A 23,848-nucleotide genomic window follows, 5' to 3' on the forward strand; every position below is an offset into this window, starting at 1 on the left:
CAGCCCAGTGAGCCCTGACTGTACCCGTGGTCACACAGCCATGCGGACCAGCCCAGTGAGCCCTGACTGTACCCGTGGTCACACAGCCATGCGGGACAAATCTGGCATTCTGGATGAGGGTGAGCCACTGGCTCTTTCCCACTAGATTAACTTGCTTTGGTGAGTTCGTCACACAGTTTAGCAATGTGACACACATGTGTGTTGGTTGTAGTTACAGGATATTATATAGCTCACCAGGAGCACAGGCAGGGATGATGTTCTAGGGGTTCCTCTTCTATTTAAGATGGAGACAGCATTGCCTTATCTCTTTTCCAAAGCCAGGTCCAGTTTTGGGGGTGTTTGCTTGTTTGTTTGCTTGTATGTTTGTTTTCTCAGCTGCTGTTGCAAAGCCAGGCATCATGCAAGGAGGTGGTGGGTGGTGATGGGTGGTAGGCTGGCACGCTGTTATGAAGACTCTGCCACAAGCAATTGTAGAAAGCTCTGGAATTGCTGAGTCAGTAAGGCAAGCCCTTTGCCATGGGATAGAGCTCTCATGTTGTCTTAAGGGCTAAACTCCATCAAGATGATCTTCTTTGCCAAATACAATAGCTCCAATTTTTTTATTTTAACAGGTAAATCCCAGACTCTGGGCTTTGCAAGCACATTAACCTCCAAGCTCAAGCACAAGAAAAACCTGCGGCTAGAAGAACCCTGAGGGCATGTGCAAGGCTGTCAGAGACCTTGGGTTGCTCTCCTGCACTATTCCTGAATTGTCCAGGTCTTCCTTTCTTTCCTTCCTTATGGCAAAACTAATTCTTGTTTCTTCAGCTGCTGAGTCTGCCAACCAAGGCTTCAGAGAAGTGGAGATATAGCTTTGTGGATTTGTTTTATGGATTTGGATCTTTTCTTATGGTGCCTAATAAACTAGGAGCTACTTGATTTAGCTCTTACTTCAGACTCCCAAGCTCCTGCTACTCTAGGTACTCTCTAAGTCCCAGTCCCAGGCTTGGGGTTGGGCATGAAGTTCTATGCTGTGACGACTGTGCTATGTGAGGCTATATGACTTAGCACAGACATGTCAGTGTGAATGGAGACTTCAGCCACAGGTGGAAGAGCGAGCCTGGAGGTGGAGCCGGACTGAATAAATTTAGGGCCACCAACCACGGAAGAGACTTCAGCAATGTCTAGAGGATAGGCAAGGCCTGGCCAGGCTAAAGTCTAACACCTGTCACTGGTAAGGCAGCTGGTGGGTGTGGGTACAGGAAATCAGAATAATCTTCTGTTTGCATCCCAGCTATCAAACAGAAGAAAGCCATATCTAACAAAACTGGATTGACTTGGGGACAAGAAACAACATAGAGGGAAAAAAAGAACCCTAAGGATATAAAAATAAAAGCTCAGTAGGGAGTGGGTCTTAGGTTCTCTTGCTGTGCTCCCCTCACAGTGCAGTGCCCACAGACCTAGTTCTTCTATACACTTACAATGTTACTCCTTCTAAGTTTTGCCAGGATTCTCATCTCAACTCTTCATTCCCAGCTTCTCTGAGATAGTGTTGCCATAGGTCCATCTGGCCTTGGGAAACTGAAAACTTAAGATCCAGAGGCTGGGGCCTAGCTCACTGGCAGAACATATGGCCAGTATACACAAATACCTGGGTTCAATCTCCAGCACCAACATTCAGCCAAAAAGAAAAAGGAAAAAGGAACAGAAATGAAAGAAAGAACCCTCAAGGAACACTTTCTCCTTACCTAATACCTCCCTTCCTTTTTCTTTTCTTTTTCTTTTATCCCCTGTTTTCTAGGCTCAGGCACTAGGTTAGTAAAACATAAAGCAGATGTCAGGAACACAAGAGCCACACAGAGTACACAAGATGGCAGGAGACGGAATATGGAGATGGTAAGTGATACATCCAAAGCCAAAGCTCTTATAGGCAACTGTAGGGTTGCTCCAAAAGAAGAATACACTCATCATCGACCCCATCAAAAGATCCGGGGAGTAAACTCGGAAGGTCAAAACTGCACAAACTGAGATAGCAGGGAGAGAAGAAATGAGCCCAGGTTAGGTAACGCTATTCTCATCTAAGAAGGAGAACCTAGGTCTGTCTGCAAACCGTCTGCCGGGTATGTGATAGGAAAGGGAGAGTCATAACTGATGTTTTGGTGCTGATGCTGACAAAAGTGATGTGATGATGATGGTGATTATGGAAATCAGACCCTGAGTTGCCACAGAGATAGGTCAGCCTATCCAGCTTACAGCCATGGCTAAGGCTAAGGCTGTCACAAGGGAAATGCCCCAGGAGGGACACTTAGTGAGGGGCTCATTCAGAGAAAGCAGGGTGTCAGTATAGTGGAAGGAGAGGCAAAGTCAGTGTCGGAACTCAGGGTGCAGTGTCTGGAGGTGACATGAGGAGGAGGAGGAATGATGCTGAGTCAGAAGCAAACGTACCGTTAGTCGGATGCTTTGCAAACGACACAGAAAATCGTTTTACGGCCGGGACAAACAAGAGCTCTGGGGAGAAAAGACATCACGGGGATTATACCCACCCCTGTGCCCACCCTCGGCTTTGGAATCTGCCCACTGTGTGCTTGGTTCTTTTCCTCAACGTGTAATCTGGTCCCATCCCCTTCCATATTCACTTACTTCCTCTGCTGTAATCTCTCAGCAGTTGGTGTCACTTGACCACAGCATAGTCCCACCAAACAACCCTAATTTCACCAACATGTTCTCCTCCTAGCCATGTGGAAGTAAAATCTGTATAGAAACTTCCCTCCCTTCCCCCAGTGTCCTTCCATGTCACTTTTCCACCTTAGCTGAGCGACTACCACATCCCTAACCCTGATTCCCTGAAATGTAGCCAAGACTCCACTGCATTCCTCCTGACCATAGATCATCCTCGTGGTCCTCACCCCTACAGGCCAGAATCCAGGAAAGAGTACAAACTGATGCAGCCAGGCTGTGTGGGGGAGATTATGAAGGGAGAAGCATAAATAAGTAGTATTTGTATGGTGAGAGGGAATGCAAATGGAGGAGTGGAGGGGTCCTGGCTCCTTCTCCCATTTATTATCCATGAAGAAAGCTTGGTATAAGGCCACTGCCAGTGCCATCTTAAGCATGAAGAGTTCTGGAGCTCTATGCTTGCTGGGGGATAAGTTGAAAGAGAGAGAGAGAAAGAAAGAAAGAGAGAGAGAAAGAGAGAGTTGCCCCCCAAAACCACCCACATACCATCTCGGTGCTTTAGACTGGCAGGCGGGAGCTTTTTGCCATGGGTGCGGGCGTAGTCCTGAAGATTCGGAGCACTGGAGGAGCCACCCAGCACTGTGGTGCTGAACAGCCCTGTACACTGTGAGCCTGCAAGGCCGGGAGCACATTAGTAGCCGCGCAAAGCTGCATTCAGGACACCCAACTCTGCTGTACAACATTAAGACACACACAGCCATTCAGCGCCACCACAAAGCGGCTACTCCAAGTAACCACAGAGTGTTCACTACTGTTCATAGCCACACCAGGCAAGCAAAGTAGCAAATCTCCAGACTATCTACACGGCAGACAAAAGGCCAGTACAAAAATGGTTAGTCTTATTAGGTACTCAAAGCCACTGAGGTGCACTGTGCTTTCCAGGTGCTCTCTAATTCAAAGAATAGGGAAGGCTCCCTAAAACGTGTGGGAGGAGGGGAGAATGCATGCCATGACACGCACTGGAGCCCAGAGGACAGCCTGCTGTACCCAGTCCTCGCCATCCAACATGAGGGCCCCAGGGATTAAACTCAGGTCATCAAGTTTGGCAGCAAGTGAGATTCATTATCGCTGAACCACCTCACTGGCCCACGTTTCCTTCAACTTAATTGGATGTACTTCACTCTGGAAGAAGATTTGAGAGACTTAGAAATCTAGCCCCTTATAAGTTTGAAAGGGAAAGGCTCTCACTGAAACCAGAGGCAGGGTTTTAGGTACTTGGCTGGCATACAATTCCAAGTTCTTCATCTAACGCCCCATCCTCCAGGGATTTTTTTTGCCACTTACAAGTATGAGTTTTCTACTTTTAAAGTCAGAAGGTACTCAGAGACCATCTAGTGTAACTTTCTCATTTTATATACTAGGTGAAGAAACAGATCCAGAAGGGTCTGTCTCCTTTGCTCAGGGTCACAGTACAGGAGCTAAGGGGACGGGAATCAAGTCCTCTCTACTCCAAGGACTGTGTTTGGTTAGAAAAGAGAGATTTTGATTTTGTTGTTGTTGATTTTTTTTTCACAGAGAAACAGATAGATTCTGAAATCAAGATGGACACAAATCAGAAGATAGATGAAAAGTCAGTTGCTTATAAAGTAGTGTGTGTGTGCCAATTACGTGCTAAGTACCCTATAAGACTGAAAGTAGGAAACAACAAAAAATGTTTTTTTTTTCTCCTGCTCTGAAAAGTTTATTATCTTGCAAGCCCAGTGATCAAAACCAACTGCTCACATGTGTAAGTTCAAAGAAAACAAAAAGAAGTGCCAATTTGAGGAATAAAAGAACCTCTGAAAAGAGTGAGTGGGGTCAGTTCTGACCCCACTGTGATGGAGAGTGGGCTAGACTCCCCTTGTACCTCTCTAGCGTTTGAGGACAGGGAAGCCATAAGACTGATATTCATGATCGGGTGTGGCAGCACACACCTTTAATCCCAGGACTCAGGAGGCAGAGGCAGGCAGATCTCTGTGAGTTTGAGGCCAGCCTGGTCTACAGAGTGAGTTCCAGGGTAGCCAGGGCTATGTAGAGAAACCCTGTCTCAAAAAGCAAAAACAAAATGAAGACTGACATTCAAATCCTTGGGATTTTATCTTCTATTTCCAAATCCATCATAACCAAGGCCCTGGGCTTGGCAGGGGAGGTCATATTCATATTCAGACTGGAGAAGAGGATCGTTTTCCTGGAGCCTACAAAGAAGACCAGGACTTCTCTGAAGCAATGGCTTCCAACTTTCATGCAAAATCAGGCTTGAGAATGAAGAGGCAACACACTGCACAAGATGTCTGCTTTTCTTTAGAGGAAGCTTAAGGTAGCTGGCTCTATCCTAGGCCACACCAAGCTCTGTCCTGCATTGACTTCCTCTACTGAGTAATCCCGAGCTACAATTATGCCAGCTTACCTCAGAGGGCAGTCTCTGTCTTACCACCACCATCTGTCACAAGGTCTGTGCATGCCTTGTTCAGTCTGTTCTTGAGACAGGAGTCTCCCTGTGTTGTCCGTTAAGCTAGCTTTGGTCTATGGGCACATGCCACTGTCCTATCTACCCAGCTTACTTTGCTGTGCTTCCTCCTTCTCCCCATATTCTTCTTCTTTATTTGTTTTGATTTGTTTTATTTTTTTGAGAAAGAGTCTCACTATGCAGCCTTGGCTGGCCTAAAATTCAAAACTGGCCTAGAACTCATTATGTAGACCAAGCAGGCCTGAAACTTCCAGAGATCTACCTGCCTCTGCCTCCAAACCTCCTGAGTGCTAGGATTAGAAGTGTGCACTGTCATGCCTGGCTTCTGTGCCTGATTCCTAATATAACTCCTGCTTGTACATGTATCTATTTTCTTTTTTAAAATTTATTTATTTTATTTATATGAGTACACTGTAGCTGTCTTCAGACACACACCAGAAGAATGCATTGAATCTCATTACAGATGGTTGTGTCTTCAGACACACACCAGAAGAATGCATTGAATCTCATTACAGATGGTTGTGTCTTCAGACACACACCAGAAGAATGCATTGAATCTCATTACAGATGGTTGTGAACCACCATGTGGTTGCTAGGAATTGAACTCAGGACCTCTGTAAGAGCAGTCAGTGTGCTTACATCTCTCCAGCCCATGTATCTACTTTCTAACCTACCTGAGATCTAGTCTTTATGTTTCCTGGTGTTTGGACAAGATCGTGTGTCCTGGGGTTTCCACATCACAGACCTACACAGTTGTCATTTAATCCTCAGGCCCCAAACCAACAAACTCATTTCAGGATTCTAGAAGGCAATCAACCCTAGAAAATCATCTTGGAAAGTTACCTAAACATTTCTCCTCTAGCTCAAAGTTAGCCATTTAGGGACCAAAAAAATCAAGCAGCAAGAACAAAAGTAACAGAAAAATTAGAGGATTTAAATTGAAAGAATAGGACAAGATTTTTTAAAATTGAGCCAGGAGAACCAGTTCAGATCCCACACGGTCATGTCTGACCTGCAGTTAGTTCGGAGGTAGCCCATTCTCTCAAGGACTACCGCTCCCAAAGAACACCGTACCCTCTGAGGCTTGGTGCTTCCCCAAGTCTATGTCCTTAGAAAAGGTTCAATGATGTTCTCCACCCCTCTCCAGGGTTCAAAAAAATCAAGAGACATTCCCTCAAAGTCTCGAGAGAAGCCTCTGCCTCTACACCCATCTCAGATTTGTGTCCCTCTAGCTTCCGGAAGGAAAGGAAAAAGTTACAGGATTAGAAAGGCAGGGAGTGAAAACCAGCTTTCAGAGGAAGACATGGCACAAGGTCTCATATGAACATATGACAACTGTGCGTCACAAGTACCTCTAGTTATACCTCTGTCATTGATAACTCTGAAGGGCCAGAGCCTCCATGGTCCCTTAAAGTCTGGGCTACACTGGAGGGACAGATAAGGAATGAAAAGGAGAGCCAGAAAACACCCTTCACAGGGGAAACGGGGGTTGGTGTAGAAAACCAAAAGGAAAAGACTCTTCCGGCATGGAAACCATCATATTGGAGCACGCTCACATCTGACTATGGCTTCCTCCATGTCATTCTCCCTTCCCACATCCGATAGTACCCCTGACTGGATGGGATGGTCCCAGTTCTGTAGTGAAGATTTCCCACAATAAAACTCTGCATAACAGACAGACAACCTTTTCCAACCACAGTGAGAGAAGCTGGAAAGCCTACCTAGGCCACTCTGCTTCACCTCTGTTGGTGGCCGTGAAGATGAAAACAGACGGTAGCCACCAGGTCTTGAAGATGACGTTTCAGACAGCACCTGGAGAAAAAGGACACTAGATTAGTCTATCGCTTTGTCATCTCAAAGTATAGAACCCAGGCTCAAGATTCTTTCCCCTATGAAGCCAAGCAGTATCAAGATTAGATGAGCCAAAGGATTTTTATGGTGGAGGAGAAATAAGAAGGAGGAGAGTGCATGGTGCAGAGCTGAACCATCCAGGGTGTCTGTCTATGTTAGAAGGCACGTCTATTGCCAAGACTGGTCCTCCAAGCCTTCCCACCCCCACCCCAAATCTGAGAAACCATGACCCAAGTATTTGTCATTCTCAGCAGAGTAGGTCCTCCAATCTTACCTGTTCCTTCCTAGGACCCAAAAAGTCAACCACAGTGACTCAGCCACAAATAAAGTATGGTCTGCCCTCTCGTATTTAAGCCAAGAAGCCCTCCCCTCCAACCAATTTATTCCTGGACTCATGAAACCGGGTTTTTGTTTTGTTTGTTTGTTTTATTGTTTGTTTGTTTGTTTGTTTGTTTGTTTGTTTGTTTAAACATCCATGAGGGCCAATCACACAACCCCCAAGCATACATACATCCCACCTAGACAATGAATCAGTTTCCCTAGATCCCAAAAAGCAAAGACAGAAGGCAGCAAAGGAAGGCAAGACAGGAAGAAAGAGACACCTGTGTGCAGGAAGCCAGGTGAGTGGTGGACACAGCCCGGGGCTGTAGACTGATGGCTGGGGAAAGCCTGGGGAGGTCTCCTGACCTCCTACGGCGCCGTCCCCTCAAGGGGATCAGGTCCAGGTTCCCCGTGCACTGCATGTTCATGACCTGCAATCAACCGGGTGGAAAGCCGGTCAAGGCTTCTTTAGCCTCATGGTCCCATAGCCCAAGTGCCCACAGGGCAGAGCCAGTGAGAGAGCAGGAAAGGATGGGCAGCTAGCACAGATGCTACCAAGGTCATAGGCTTTATAATCTAAAAGAGTTCAAAAGATGTGAGATGACAAAAGAAGAAGGGTGAGATGCCACTGTTGAGGAAAACACAGTCCAGTGCCTACAGAGCAAGGAGAGAAAGGGTTTAGTAAATACATGAAGGCTGAGTGAGCAAGGAGTGACTTGATCACTCACTGACTTGATCTGAGGAACAGATCCTGGGGAGTCACCCAGATGAGCCAGGATCTAACCACAGCAGTAACTCAAAGGAAGGACTGTGATTACAACAGAGTCATAGATGGGTCTGGTGGCTCTGCCCTGTGATGCCAGCTACTAGGAGGCTAAGACAAGAGAATCACCAACTCAAACCTGTGTGTGCTACAGAGTAAGTTCAAAGCCAGCCTTGGTAATTTAGCAAGACCCCGTCTTAAAATTAAAAATACTAGAAAGAGCTCTGGATGCTGCTCAGCGGAACACTTGCCTGGCGTGTGTGAGGCTCTGGGTTCAATCCCAATACCACACAGAAAGAAAGTGATCAGACTCAAGCTTCCAGAAGGAAGACAATCCCAGCAAGCCTGAGAGAGGCTGTCACAGAGGTTTCCTTTGTTTACGTCCATGGTGCTAACATAAGATGACAAAGAGACAGCCCTAAACAAGACGATTACATCTCATTCTGTCCATTTGATGTACTGCACATTAGTGGTAACATGTACAGAGGACTGGATATTATACCTGCACCTCAGAGATAAACTAAGGCTCACCCCACCTAAAGAAACTACATGTTCACAGTATCATGAATAACTACAATAACCAGAAGTAAAGGCTAACTCTAGATAAGAAATAGTTTATTTTCTTGGGTTTCTTCAAAATCTGAAATTTAAATCTCTGCATTAACATATGAAAGCTTATTTTAGATTCTTTTCCCTAAATCTGAAAACCAATTCCCATAAGACAGAGACCTGCAAAGAGCCAGGTGAGTGGATCCGTGAGTCCAGAACAAAGTCTCTGAGACAGGGATGAGTCACGGTGTCAAAAGGAATGTCATTGAGGAAACTAAAGAAAGCATCACTGGGCCAGAGGAGACGGTGCTACCAAGAAAGATGAAACAAAACCTAGGGGTAGTAAAGAGATGCAATGGGATCAGCACAAGTTCTGTCCTCTGGACTAGGAAACCAGAAGTAGGATTTGGGACAAAGTCTAAAAATAGCAAACCAGAACAGGCAGATATGTTTCCTCATTAGGCGAGACACAAAGAACTCTAGACGATCAATCGTCCTTCTGACATGACACTACACATGAGTCTAGTGGCATTAAAGTGCCAGAAACCTTCTCATACCTGGAACAAATAGGAGAGGGTCTGGTCTCTAGTATCAATTTCACAGTCACTATAGTTACTTTAATGCATCTATAAGGTGCATTACTCATATTGTACAGATGGAGAAACACCTGATGCTTGAGAAGCTACCTGGACAAGGTCACACAGTTTCTGGGTATCAAACAATGATGTCAGCCCACAGTTCATACTGTCTGTACTTTATCTTAAAATCCCTTTCTCTTAGGTACTGCTCACTGGCAATTCTTTTTTTTTTTTTTTCTTTCCTCCAAGACAGGGTTTCTCTGTGTAGCCCTGGCTGTTCTGGAACTCACTCTGTAGACCAGGCTGGCCTCGAATTCAAAAATCCGCCTGCCTCTGCCTCCCAAGTGCTGGGATTAAAGGCGTGCGCCACCATGCCTGGCTTGGCAATTCTTTATCACAAGTAGTAACCAGCTTAAAGAAGTTCTACTGGGAACGGGCTATGGAAGAAATATTAGGTAAACATAAAAGCACTCCCAGGGATTCTGTTTCAGGTCTCAGGAAGACTGAGAAGAAATATTCTCCCACTTGTCCCCCATCATGGTCTTGTCCATGTCATTACCTCCATGGAACCAGCTTTTCGATTACGAATGAGGGGTGATCTCCTCGGGAGGCCAGTGCCCTCAACAGGTTGGGGTGAGGTTTGCAGTGCTCGGTCTGGTTCATCTGATGCCTTCCCTGGGCACAGGTTCTCAATGCTGCCTGGATCTGTTTTCATCTCCTCATTCTGTTTAACAATAGACAAATGAAGAGGCATTGATGATTTCCATCTTCCTAATATCAAATCCTCAACCTTTTTAAACCACCTTGGATTACTTTCCAGTTTCCCACCACCTGGTCCTTATAGTCCCAAATTCCAGCCTCTGACCCACCTCAGATGAGGCTGGACGGAATCCACAGCCGGCTGGGGCACTGCCTTCCTCAACTCCTTTCACTCCAGGGCTGAAATGTAGCTCCACATGGAACCTCTCCTCTGACAAGGGGTCCTATAAGGCATCACCATATGAAGGGTAATTGGAAGAATCTGGGTGTGGTGGCAGAAGATGAGGTGGGAGCAACAGAGGGGAACTCAAAAGGATGCAACCTTACAAGGAAACCTAGGACTGAGGTTTCAGTGTTGCCCTTAGTCTGTGGCTGATCTTTTACAGTAGCTTGTGCCTTACCTCCATTCTACGATAACCTAGGACTGAGGTTTCAGTGTTGCCCTTAGTCTGTGGCTGATCTTTTACAGTAGCTTGTGCCTTACCTCCATTCTACGATCCTTCCCTTCCACTCTTCCATCTCTCCTAGTAACAGTTAGCTATGGTATATATAGCAGAACTTTAGAGATCTTTGCTAAGACTGACACAGAAGAGCCAGGCGTGGTGGTGCACGCCTTTAATCCCAGCACTCTGGAAGCAGAAGCAGGTGGATTTCTGAGTTCGAGGCCAGCCTGATCTACAAAGTGAGTTCCAGGACAGCCAGGGGTATACAGAGAAACCCTGTCTCGAAAAAAAAAGACTGACACAGAAGGCATGTGTGTATATTCATGTCTACACACACACACACACACACACACACACACACACACACACACACACACACGAGATGCCAGCAGGAACAAGACTCATGAAACACTGTCCCACATTCCACACTCTTCCAGATCCCACAGCTAATTTCTAGGTTATTACTCTTGTTCAGTATCATCTCCAACCATGGATTCTGTCATGGCAGGTCCCTTGCTAGATGCTCTGTGTCCCAGCAGGCCCTTCTAGATGCTCTGTGTTCCAACAGGCCCCTGCTAGATGTTCTGTGCCATGCTGTACCTACACACTGCATCTAGCTAGAGTCTATAAATTCCTTTTTTGTTGCTTTGGTTTTTGAAACAGGGTTTCTCTGTGTAGCCCTGGCTGTCTTAGAACTCTGTAGACCAGGCTAGCTTTAAACTCAGAAATCCACCTGCCTCTGCCTCCCAAGTGCTGGGATTAAAGGTATATGTCACCACTACTCAACACAAATTCTTTTTTTTTTTTTAAAGATAATAAACAAACATTGATTACACTGCAAAGAGAGCAAAAGATATGCAGTAGAAGAAAAACTACTGCCCACAGTTTATAAATATCTAAGAATACATAACTTTTTGTGGGCCAAATCTTTTTGTGGGGTATCTCAGCAGGTAAAGGTGTTTGCCACAAATCCTAATGATCTGAGTTTGATCCCAAGGAACCAGTCAGTGAAGAAGAGAGCCAATGCCTGCAAGTTGTTCTCTGATCTCTGTACATACACAATAGCATGTGCATGCCTGCACACACCTGCATGCATGCACATACACACACTCGCACACACGTACACACACTAAATGTTTTTTTAAAGTTGCTTTTTAATGGAAGTAGAAAACAGGGCCCTTTCCTCACCCCATCCCGCTTGCTCCTCACCCGTGTGTTGTCCTCGTAAAGCATGATGACAATCTGGGTCATGTAGTTGAGCTCTGAGATGGCACTAAGATAAGCCAAGGCTCGCTGCCACTGGGCATCCTGGGTCTCCTACCAAACATAAACAAATGTAAGCCAGCGCCCAAGGACAAGTCAGAGGAGCGGCAGGGAATGAAGGACAACGGCAAAAGGTCCCAAGAAAAAGGAGCACAGGAAGGACGACTGCAGGAGAAAAACCAACCAACCAACCAACCAAATGAACAAACAAACCAACCAACCAAATAGTGAACAAACAAACGGCTCCCAGGTCTAAGCAAGGAGGATGCTTACATCGAGAAGTCCCCCATAACGGAAGACACTGAGTAAGGAGTGAACGTGACTCTCACTGGTGAAATAGAGCCGAGTTCGAACATGGCGGCCTGGGGAGAGCACTCCACGTGAGTACCTGACGTGAAAGTTAAACCAGACGCAGTCAGGTAACTCTTTCCCCGCCTTCTGAAAACTCCTTCCTTCCACCCAAAGACCTCTCTTTCCTATCCCAGATCCTTCCTCCTTCTCTCCTCCCCCCAACCTGTCTCAGCTTTGACCCCCACCTCCCCAGGGCTCCCAACAAGTCCTCCCATCTTCCTGCCCTCCCCCAACCTCCTCCCAGCTTCCCTCCTTCCTTCCCTCCCACCCTCCCTCCCTCCCTCCCTCCCTCCCTCACTCACAGGGGATGCAGCTTGTTGACAGACTCATCCTCGTGAGTTCTCTGCAGGTCAAGTAGGATTTTCCGCAGCAGTGGAAGGCAGAAGCCCACAGCAATCTCCACTTTCTCCTCCCTGCTGATCCCATACTCCTAAGGGTCACAGGCCAGGAATGAGAAGCTTGGTGACACCTGTTGCCCTCAGGTCTGGAGTGTCTCCTGTCTATCACATCCCCTCCAGACATTTTCTCAGTCAGTCTTGATGATCACCCAGAGCCAGGAACCCTGGGAACTTTTGGGCACTCGGCTCCTTCTCCACACCTCCTTTCTAATTTATTCTCTCCTCCCCTCTCGTTATTCCCACCACACTAGATCCCTTATGTGAGACCCACCTGGGGAATGACCACGTCGGCCAGAGCTTTGGAAAGACGGAGCAACTCGGCTGTGCCTCGAAGTCCCAGACTCCCGTTGTGTTGCACATCATACTTGACACAGTCATAGATATCAGGGATCTTACTGATATCATAGCGCCCACTCTTTTGTCGAAAGTCACGCTCTAGTTTGCTCCAACGCTGTAGCATTAGCTCTAGTGTCTCACTGTGGTAGAGCTGCAGGTCTGAGAAGGTACACAGTAAAAAAGAGCCAGGTTTGACTTTCAGCAAAAGACCTCGACAACTCTGGAGTAGAACCAGAGAGATCAGGAATTCGTGAGAAATGTGTCCATGCCTGAGACTTTAGAGGGCAGTCAGTAGTATTCATACCAACCTACAGAGCTGGGGTCTTGCATCCGTTCCCGAATCTGGTGGGTAAGGTTTTCAATCAGGGCAAATACCTGATCACAGACTTTCACGGGATTCTGGATTACAGACATGGAGTTGAGCAGAGACGTACTTCCAGTTGGAGCCAGCTGTGAGGAACAGTTAAGAAGAATAGGCTCAGCAGCAATTCCCCAAACTTTGGCTTACTACAAAGAAAATGGCTGCAATGCAGATCTGCCTGTTGGCTCACTTCAGAGTGCTCTTACGTTCCGGGTTACCCTGGCAGTTCCAGGCCTTCAGATGAAGAGACTTCTCAGACAATCATCTACGAGAGGCCCATCTTTAAGTTTCTGAGTCCAGAGAAATTAAAGCACACTTGTACTTTACTGGAAGAGTAAACTATGCCTGGGAAATGAAGGCGGCTCCTGATTCCCTACAATCCCTGCACCATGTTCTGATGAGAACCAGAGAAGGCTGTCTTGCTGTGACTTACAGCACAGTTGCTGCTGCTAGCCTGGTTCCAGCTCAAGGGTTTTGGAATTTTTTGTTTGTTCATTTTGTTTTTGAGACAAGATCTCACTACGTAGCCTTGGCTAACCTGGAACTTACTGTGTTGAAGGCTGGCCTCAAATTCACAGAGATCGATCTACCCCACCTCTGCCTCCCAAGCACTGGGATGAAAAGCATCTGAAATTTCCAACTCAAGCTTTCAAGATAGTCACCATCAGTGAGAAATGAGGAGAGCCGGAAAGATGGTCCAGTAGCTAAGAACACTTAACGCTTTTGCAGAGGACCAGTATCTCGTCCTCAGCACCCATGTTAGGTTACTTATAACTCCAGTTCCAGGGGCTCTAACACCCTCTTCTGGACTCCATAGGCATCTACACTCAAGTGCACAAGCCCACAAACACATGTACATATACACTTAATAATAGAAATAAAATATTAAAACAAGGGCTGGAGGAATGGTTCTGTGATTAAGAGCATTGTCTGCTCTTCCAGAGGTTCCGAGTTCAAATCCCAGCAACCACATGGTAGCTCAAAACCATCTATTCTGGGATCTGATGCCCTTTTCTGTCTTGCACGCATACATGCAGGTATAGAGCACTCATACACACACATACATGCATACATCCTTTAAAAATATTAAAAGAGAATAGAAATGGAGGAGAAAGACGATTGTATATGGAATAATAAATTCTAGCTAAGATCAGACAAGGTTTCATTTTTACTAGCAACAGGAAGCATAAAGAAAGGGAAGTCCTGGATTTTCTATTTGAAAGTCAACACTATCTGGATAAAAGGAGCAAGCCTACCCATTAGTAAGTCATTCAAGAACCTATGAAAGGGACAGGGATGTGGCTCCACTGTTAAGAATGTTCCTGCTTTTCTAGAGGGCCTGAGTTTGGTCTTCATACCTACATGGCAGCTTACAACTGTCTGTAAGTCCAGTTTCAGGGAATCTGGCGCCCTCTTCTGACCATTATGGGCACTGCATAAATATGGTCCACATGCATACACTCAGGAAACTCATTTACATTAAAAAATTTATACACTCTTAAAAAAAAAAAGTAATCTATCAAAACAAAGTGTGGGAAGTAAAAAAAAAAACCCACTACCTGATTAAGCATAGCCTAGATACCCAGGACAAAAGAAGACTGCATTGGGCAACAGCAGTGATGGCCGCTGTGGTTATCACTATAGGCAGCGTGGACTACACTACTGAACAAGCAGAGGCACCTGCATCGTCCGGAAAGGGTTGCTTAAGTTCTTTAGAACCTATACTTCCTCCTCTGTAAAGATGGGAGAGGGGTAGGGCAGTTTCTAATAGTTCTTAGGCAGATTAAAAGAGGTCATTAATTCTTTGTATCTCCATCAAACATGGCTGGCCATATGAATGCTTCACTAATATAAAATGACAACCATGTATAGTACTAACTCTGGGCATGAGTCACTGTAAGTTCAAGACCAACCTGGGCTATAGCAATACCTTGCCTCAAAAAGAAGGAGAAGAAGTAGAAGAAGAGGAAAAGGAGGAGGAGGAGGAGGAAGAGGAAGAGGAGAAGGAAGAGGAGGAGGAAGGGGAGGAGAAGGGGGAAGAGGGGGAGGAAGAAGAAGAAGAGGGAGGAAGAGAAAGAAGAAGAGGGAGGGGGAGACGGAAGAAGAAGAGGGAGGAAGAGGAGGAAGAGGAGGAGGGGGAAGGGGAGGAAGAGGGGGAGGAGAAAGAGAAGGAGGAGGAAGGGGAGGAAGAGGAAGGGGAGGGAGAGGAAGGGGAGGAAGAGGAGGAGGAAGAAGGGGAGGGGAAGGAGGAGGAGGAAGGGGAGGGGAAGGAGGAAGAAGGGGAGAAAGAAGAAGAAGAGGGAGGAGGAGGAAGAAGAAGAGGGAGGGGAGGAGGAAGAAGAAGAGGGAGGAAGAGGAGGAAGAGGAGGAGGAAAAAAGAAAGAAACGCTGCTTTGGGCAAATCCTAAGTTTCACCTTGAAAAATTGAGATAGGCATAGCAAATGAAAAAAACCTTTGTAAGGAACGAGTCCTACAACAGCAGAGAGAATACGGAGAAGAGAGCCAGCCATCTCAGAGAGCAGTCAAGCCTCCAGATCATTCTACCCCAGTTAACACTGGACCACAACTTTAGGAAAACCTCACTAAGGCCAGTTGAGCCCAAGACTGTGAGGCAATGAACTGGTTGTTCTAGGTCATAGTCCCAGAGGTGGTTTTTACTTCAATCATTGAAACATTCCTCCAATCCCAAGGTCCAAGGTCAGCTATTTCAGAACAGAAATAAGTGTTTTTATTTTTATTTTTTTAGATTATAAGATTTAAAACAGTGCATAAGGCATAATCCACATGGCATTTGATACCTCTAGCAGGGCCTAGAGCACACTCAAACACATTAATGTTTATGTAACAAAATGTATGAGATTCACACTAAGTGTGATAAATAAAGATTCTAAATAGTCTTGTGATAGGTCTAGCTGCCAAATGAACTCCAATGCCAAACTTATAAAATACTTTTCATTTTTGAACTTGTAGATAATGCAAACTGTGGATATGAATTTACCCCAAAGGGTTGCTGTAAGGATTAAACAAAATACTATAGATAAATACCCTAAAAGATTGGCATATAGTAGGTACTATTACTTAGAATTTTAGGAATTGGGTTGCAATGTAGTTGGGGCACCGAGAGGAGGAGAGTGTGACCTGGTCATAGTCCTCGGGGCCAAAGGGTGCATCCTGCTGCAAAATGTGGTGCAGCCGAGCCTTCACACGGTGCTGGCAGCTGCTCAGGGAGTCGCTGTCACTGTCCAGAAGGCCATTCATGTTGGCACTCTTCACCATTTGTACCAAAATGGGTGTAAGCTCCCCTTCTAGAGCTAAGAGGCCCTGGAAGGGAAGCACAGGTCTATTAGCTCCTCTTCCTGCGATGTTCCAGCCTAGAGAGCCACATGCAGACACAGAGTGGAGAGCTGGCCTGACGAGGCTGATGCCTACCACTCTCAGCAGGACAGAGTGGGGATAGTGGCAATGGAAACAAACCTCTCTGAACTGGCATATCAGCACTTTACATTTCCCATCTAGCCTCCCAACTCTTTCTCTACTACAGACACTGGAGTGGTGGAAGAGAAGGCTCTATGCCACAGTGTAGAGGAATGCCAGAGCCAGGAAGCGGGAATGAGTGGGTTGGTGAGCAAGGGTTGAGGGAGAGATAAGAGGTTTTAGGAAAGGGGCTAACATTTGAAATGTAAATAAAGAAAATATCTAATTTAAAAAAAGGAGCCGGGCATGGTGATGCACGCCTTTAAACCCAGCACTCGGGAGGCAGAGGCAGGCGGATCAAGGCCAGCCTTGGTCTACAAAGTGAGTTCCAGGACAGCCAGAGCTACACAGAGAAACCCTGTCTTGAAAAAACCAAAAATAAAATAAAAATAAAAAATGGAAAAAAATTAAAAAGGGAAAAAAAATCACAATAATAATAATAATAAAAGAACTGTAGGTTTACCTTTGCAAAGGCAGCAGCAGTCATCTGCACGCGGCCCTCATCAGAGGCATAGATCTTGAGGTCATGACGGAAAGTGCTATGGAGGCGAAGTAGCCCACAGCCGGGGAAGCCGGCATAGTCACCTGGAGCACAGGGGATTCCACACATAGACTGTTACAAATATCAATTTCCCCTTTGGTCTCCTCATGGCAGCTCCTCCCTCAGTTGCCTCCCAACCCCCACCTCCCCCACCCCTGCATCTCACTCTATCTTATCCCAGCCTTGCTGGGTTTCATGGTCCAAGACTTACCCTGGCCTCCGGGATACATGCAGCGGAAAGCTCGCCCCAGCTCTTCAGCCTGAACACGGCCATCAGGTGTCAGCTCTCCACCCCACTTCAGCACCAGCAAGAGAGAGGGTGCTAGTGGCTCTCTCTGCAGATCTGAGGGAAGGAGGCCCAGTGAGTAAGCCTTCTCTAAGATAATGGTGGGAACACACAAACGCTGCAGCTTCTGGTAAGAACATTGGTAAATGTAGAGACCATCCATAATGTCAAGAATAAGAGATCTGAAAACCAAGTATGGGGACAAATGCCTGTAATCCTAGCTCTTAGAAGACTAAGGCAGGAGGATTGCTGGGAATTTGAGGTTAGCCTGGGTTACATAGCAAGATTCTATCCTTAAGAAAAAAAAAAAAAAGCTGATGTCAAGGCATCTGCCACCAAGCTTAACCACCCAAGCTCCATCTCTTGGACCAACACAGTAGAAAGAAAGAACTGAGCCTCCTCACGTCCACACGGTGCTCAGTGGCACCCGTGTCCCATCCACCCCTGAATAAATAAATGTAATTTAAAAATTTAAAGAGAAAAGGAAGAGGAGGAGTGGGGAGAAAAGGAGAGGAAGAAGAAAAGGAGAGAGAGGAGGAAGAGGGAGGGAGGAGGAGGAAGAAAGCTCAATGGTGATGAAAACGGAAAGGAGTGCTCACCTTGCCCCTCGTTTGATGCTTTCACTCCGTGGGGGTAGTAGGTCAACTGCACCTTCCGATTAATACCTGAGAAGTGACCATACCTGCAGGGAGCAGCCGTGGGTTACTTTCTGCCCAGTACCTCAGTTCATGTTAGTAGGTCGCCACTGCTACATCCCCCTCTGCGGTCCCCTCTCACATCTCCAGCACGGACTTCAGCTGCTCGAGCTTCCCAGTCTTCTCCTCAATCTCAGCTTCTGGTTCCTTCTCCAGCTCTGCCAACAGCAGCCTCGTAATGTCCAGCACCTCCTAGAGACCGCAGGGGTGTCGTAGGGTCATCCCTCATCAATCCTATACCTTCTCTTTCTTCTTAGACTAGGGCTCCTGACCAGACTTCCATCTCACCTGGAGCTGCTCCGGCCGCTTAAGTTTTAATTTTCCCGTCTTATATCCACCATGTTTTTCAAATAGAGCAAAAAACCTGAAGAAATAAAAAGTAAGAAAAATAAGCCCTTCTGGGATGTGTGCTCCCCCGTTCTCCCTCACAAAGAACTCTCCATATGAACTGGGAGGTCCTTCCTACCTCGGGTGCGTCACCTCCATCTTCATCTTCTGCTTTGGGGTTCTATCTCCATGACGGATGATCGCGATGACACAACGGAGTTCCATCCTAAGATCGGGAGTGTCCTCAGAGCCGTTCTCCCACTCCAAACCCCAACCTACCCCTAGCATCCCATTCTACATGAGACATCAGGGAACAGAGGAACAGGGACCTGAGGCCAGACACAGTGATGGAGTTAAAGCACCTTAACCAAAGGCCCAGGCTCTACTGCTCAGACAGTCAACAGCAGGAAAGAACTGGTCTGGCTTAAGGAATCCCAAATTTTATGCAGGCCGCTACATATTTTAACGGTTGCTTACATAGTGCCAGATGTGGTAGGGACAATGGGAATGTCCTCAGCTTCTGTGGGGATGGACCATGGTATCTGGAACTGCGGGGCAAGCTCTCGCATAATAGTGTTCCTAGAAGGTGAAACATAACTCGGATGAATGAAAATGAATGAGCAATTGTATGGCAGAAGCACTCTCTATGTCTCTCTCTCTACCTCCCCTCCACCTCCTCTCTCTCTCTCACACACACAAACATATACAATCGTGCAGCAAAAAAAAAAAGCATTACTATAAACCCTGAAACATCCAAACAAATACCCCATTTAAGGCAGAAATAAATGCACGGCAATGATGAGCAAGCTAACCTCAGGACTAGACAGGGAGTTCAACTTTATTATTTTTCTTTTCTTAATTTTTCTTTTCAGACAAGATCTCATGTAGTTCAGGCTGGCCTCTACCTCACTAGGCTATCCTTGAACTCTGAGTCTTCTTAATTCTACCTCCTACAACCGCAGCGTTGGGATTACAGACATGCACAGCCAGGCCCAACTCTCATATTCTTCTATCTTTCTTTCTTTTCTTTTTTTTTTTAAGATTTATTTATTTTTATTATATGTAAGTACACTATAGCTGTCTTCAGACACTCCAGAAGAGGGAGTCAGATCTCGTTATGGATGGTTGTGAGCCACCATGTGGTTGCTGGGATTTGAACTTCGAACCTTCGAGAGAGCAGTCGGGTGCTCTTACCCACTGAGCTATCGCACCAGTCCTCTTTCTTTCTTTTTAAGTTTATCTTTCTTTATGAGTGTTTAGCCTTCATCAGTGCCCTGTACCCACAGAGCTCCAGAGAGGGCATCTGATCCCCTAGAAATAGACCTGTGGATGGCTGTGAGCCACCTTTTGGGTGCTGGTCCCCTGCAGCAGCAGCAGTGCTCCTGGCGGCTGAGTCTTCTCTCTAGCCCTGCTTTTGTTTTTCTAATACATGTGTGGGGAAAAAACCTTTTTTTGGAAACAGCCTCACCATGTACCCATGGCTGTGTTGAAACGTACTCTGTAGAACAGGCTGGCTTTGAAGAGGGAGATTTGCCTGCCTCTGCCTCCCACCAAGAGCTGGGATTATAAGTGTGTGCTACCAAATCCAGCTTGAAATTTTTTTAATTAATAATTAAATTTGTGCATGAGAGAGAGAGAGAGAGAGAGAGAGAGAGAGAGAGAGAGAGAGAGAGAGAGGTATATGTGTGTGTGGTGTGTGTATGTGTGTGCATGTGTGTGTGTGAGACATATGTGCATGGGCACAGGTGGTCAGAGGACAACTTTAAGTGCCAGTTCTCTCCTTCAGCTTTCATATGGCTCCAGGGATTGTACTCAGGTCATCAGGCTTATTGCCACCTGGTCCACATCTCCACCTCTCACATGCTCTTTTTCAGACAGTCTCACTGTGTAGCACCAGCTGGCCTGGAACTCACAGAGATCTCCTACCTCTGCTGCCATTAAAAGTACAGGCCATCACACATCCTTTCTTCTTCTTTTTTAAAGATTGATTTATTTATTTATTTATTTATTTATTTATTTATTTATTTATTTATTTATTTATTTTTGGGTTTTTTTCTTCCAGACAGGGTTTCTCTGTGTAGCCCTGGCTGTCCTGGAACTCACTCTGTAGACCAGGCTGACCTCGAACTCAGAAATCCACCTGCCTCTGCCTCCCGAGTGCTGGGATTAACGGCAAAAGAAAGTTTCTTATTTAAAAAGAAAGAAAAAAAGCCAAAAACAAAACACATATACAGTGAAGGAGTTGGTTTGGCCTAGCTACCTCAAGAGGCCCATTCCTGGCAAGATTTATTTATTTTATGTATGTGAGTACACTGTCCCTCTCTTCAGACACACAAGAGGACACTGGACCTCCACTGCAGATGGTTGTGAGCCACCATGTGGTTGCTGGGAATTAAACTCAGGACCTCTGGAAGAGCAGTCAGTGCTCTTAACCCCTGAGCCATCTCACCAGCCCTCTCACATATTCTTTTTTTTTTTTTTAAATATTTATTTATTTATTTATTATATGTAAGTACACTGTAGCTTTCCTCAGATACTCCAGAAGAGGGCATCAGATTTCGTATGTTACGGATGGTTGTGAGCCACCATGTGGTTGCTGGGATTTGAACTCGGGACCTTCGGAAGAGCAGTCGGCGCTCTTAACCACTGAGTCATCTCGCCAGCCCCACTCTCACATATTCTTAATAGTATATTTTTTTCACATGTAGCCCAGGCTAGTCTCAAACTCACTATGTAGCAGTTGACCTTAAACTTCTATTTTGCATGTGTATGTGTGTAGGTGGGTGGGTGGGGTTATATCCATGTGTACAAGTGTACACCAGTCTGTGTGTGCTGGTGGAGGCCAGAGGTCAGGTGTCTTCTTTGATCACTCTCTAGCTTATGTTTTAAAACAGGATCTCTCATAGACTGGCAGGCCGCTGAGCCCCTTGAATCATCTCGTCTTTGTCTCTTGATGCTGGAATTACAGGCTGCTCCCAACTTTTACATGAGCACTGGGGATCTAAATTTGGGACTTCACACTCACACAGCAAGCGCTTCAATGACTGAACTGAGCCATGTTCTTAACCTTGAACTACACCGCTGTTACCTTCCAAATGCTGGGACTCAAGTATGTACTACCACTGCTTTTGTTAGGGGCTGGGGATTGAATCTAGGGCTTCAAGCAAGTGTTCTACTGAGCTATGCCTCCCACTTTTGTTCAGTCAGGGTCTTGCTATGTAGCACAGGCCTGCCTCAGAGTTGAAGCTCTCCTGTCTTAGCCTCCGGAATCCTGGGATTATATGTGTACATCACCACACATGGTCTCACTCTGTATGTAGCCTAAGCGAGTCTCAAACTTGTGGCAGCCATTCTACTTTAGCCTTAGCCTCCAAGTGCTGACTACAGGTGTGCACTATCATACCTAACTCTTTTTCTGTTTGTTTTGTCTTAGGTTGTTTGTTGGTTGGTTGATTTTTTTTTTGAGGCGGGGTCTTTCTGTATATCCTGAAACTCACTCTATAGACCAGGCTGGCCTGGTGCTCACAGAGATCCACCTGCCTCTGCCTCCAGAGTTTTGGGATGAAAGGTGTGGGCCACCACACCCAGCCCAACTCTTAATAGTATGAGGGCTTTTTTTACTAGTTATTATGTGCATAAGTATGCATGGTGTGTGTGTGGGGACATCTGTCACGGCACATGTGTGGAGGTCAGAGACAAACCTGTGGAGCTGGTTCTTCCATCCTAACACAGGTCCCAGGAGTCAATTCACACAGCTAGATGTGTATAGCGTGCACTGTGTCCTCTGCTCTCCTTAACTGAATTTTTTCCCTCTTCTTTCCTTCCTTTCTTTTTTGATATAGCTCTGACTGGCCTGGAATTCATGATGTGGATCAGGCTGACCTGGAGCTCACAGAGATCCACTTGCCTCTGGTTCCTGAGAGCAGGGACTAAAGGTGTGTGCCACCACATCTCGCCTAACAGTGCATTGCTTAGGCTAGACAGTCCTTGGTTAGAGCCACCATGACTATGGATGTTCACTACAGTTATCATTCCTTATTTTTAGAATGGTTTAGGTACTGCAGACTATTTCAAAAGCAAAGTCATAGTATTTTCATAGTCAGTAAACTAAATATAGTTATTTACACATGGAAAAGAAAGGCGATCTGTGATAGCCACCACTGTTAGCAGTACTCATCTCTGAGGAGTGCGGTGCTGAGGGACCAAGGGGCTGAGGCATCCTGCCTCCTTTTTCTTTTTTGACTTTTGAATCATTTTAAAACATTTAAAATAAAGCAAAAGCTTTACGTATTTATTTACGTATACAGTCTTCTATATTCCAGGATAGCTTCCAACTTGCCATGGAGCTGAGGATAACCCTCAATGGCTGATTCTCCTGCTTCCACTTCCACCGTGCTGGGACAGCAGGCACAGTTTACACAGAGGAAGCTCTACAATCCTATAGACCTAGCCCATGCTCTAGACCACTGTGTCTCTTACCCCAGAATCTTGGCACAGTCATCATAGTACTTCATCGAGTTCTTGACAAAGCTAAAGCCATTGACGTCACACACAAAAGAGTGACCATTGGCCCGAAGAAGGTCAAATCCACAAACTGTTTGCTGCAAAAGCACAAAGGCAAGGAGATTCAGAGGAGCTCTCAGATCCTTCTCCTGTTTCTTTCCTCCACCTCACAACCCTACGAGCCCAACCTTACCTTAAAAGCTACGCAGACCTTCCTGGCCACCAGCTTTTCCATGGCGGTCAACATGACTGGATATCGAACCTCTTTCCCCTCACTGTCTCGTTCAACCTTCCCATCCAAAGCTGGAGACTTTCTAGCTTCAGCATGGGCATAATCTGGCCCCACTGTGTACACCTGCAGGTACATAGCACCACTGAGTATGCCCACAGCTCACCCTGTATATGAGAAGACAGTATGAGCACTAGGTCTGTAGACTAGTCCAGAATCAAAAACGAAACTCTGCTCAGCCAGGAGTGGTGGCCCCGCCTGTAATCCCAGCTCAGGTGGCAGAGGCAGGAGGAGGTTCTTTGTGAGTTCAATGCCAACCTGCTCTACACAGCAAGTTCTAGGTCAGCCGGAGCTACATAGTGAGACCCTGTCTCAAAACAAAAACAAAACAAACAAAAACCCCTCTAAACATTAAGAATACAAAGCACGGGGTCAGCAGTTAAAGATGTGTGCTGACAAGCCTGATGACTGGAGCTTGGTCGCCAAAGTTCAAATGGATGAAGGGGAGAAGTGGCTCCCGTGAGTTACCCTCTGACTCCACATGCATGCTATGGTACACACACACACACACACTCACACACACTCTCACACACACACACACACTCACACACACACACTCACACACACACACACTCACACACACTCACACACACACTCA

At 46.2% G+C, this 23,848-nt stretch overlaps 1 protein-coding gene across 8 annotated transcripts in view; it reads right to left on the bottom strand.

Annotated features, from left to right (window-relative positions):
* The window catches only part of Ppip5k1 (diphosphoinositol pentakisphosphate kinase 1), a 45,989-nt gene that overhangs the window by 14,022 nt on the left and 8,119 nt on the right, over positions 1-23,848 (bottom strand). For 2 of the 8 annotated variants that reach the window (XM_029473435.1, XM_029473440.1), the window contains exons 9-28: positions 23,155-23,316; positions 22,938-23,059; positions 18,936-19,037; positions 18,598-18,684; positions 18,420-18,495; positions 18,214-18,323; positions 18,036-18,118; positions 17,362-17,493; positions 17,073-17,194; positions 16,274-16,456; positions 13,082-13,223; positions 12,709-12,932; positions 12,342-12,469; positions 11,962-12,076; positions 11,635-11,742; positions 10,093-10,206; positions 9,783-9,947; positions 7,615-7,764; positions 6,883-6,973; positions 3,202-3,327 (exon numbers count right to left, since the gene is read on the bottom strand). In XM_029473435.1, coding sequence (XP_029329295.1) covers positions 3,202-3,327; positions 6,883-6,973; positions 7,615-7,764; positions 9,783-9,947; positions 10,093-10,206; positions 11,635-11,742; positions 11,962-12,076; positions 12,342-12,469; positions 12,709-12,932; positions 13,082-13,223; positions 16,274-16,456; positions 17,073-17,194; positions 17,362-17,493; positions 18,036-18,118; positions 18,214-18,323; positions 18,420-18,495; positions 18,598-18,684; positions 18,936-19,037; positions 22,938-23,059; positions 23,155-23,316 — 2,542 coding nt within the window. Of the gene's footprint in view, positions 1-2,424; positions 2,488-3,201; positions 3,328-6,882; positions 6,974-7,614; positions 7,765-9,782; positions 9,948-10,092; positions 10,207-11,634; positions 11,743-11,961; positions 12,077-12,341; positions 12,470-12,708; positions 12,933-13,081; positions 13,224-16,273; positions 16,457-17,072; positions 17,195-17,361; positions 17,494-18,035; positions 18,119-18,213; positions 18,324-18,419; positions 18,496-18,597; positions 18,685-18,935; positions 19,038-22,937; positions 23,060-23,154; positions 23,317-23,848 lie in introns of all 8 variants that reach the window. The other 6 variants (XM_029473453.1, XM_029473438.1, XM_029473437.1 and 3 more) reach the window with 5 other exon arrangements.

This window comes from Mus caroli, chromosome 2 (assembly GCF_900094665.2).
Source record: "Mus caroli chromosome 2, CAROLI_EIJ_v1.1, whole genome shotgun sequence".
NCBI classification, from domain to species: domain Eukaryota; kingdom Metazoa; phylum Chordata; class Mammalia; order Rodentia; family Muridae; genus Mus; species Mus caroli.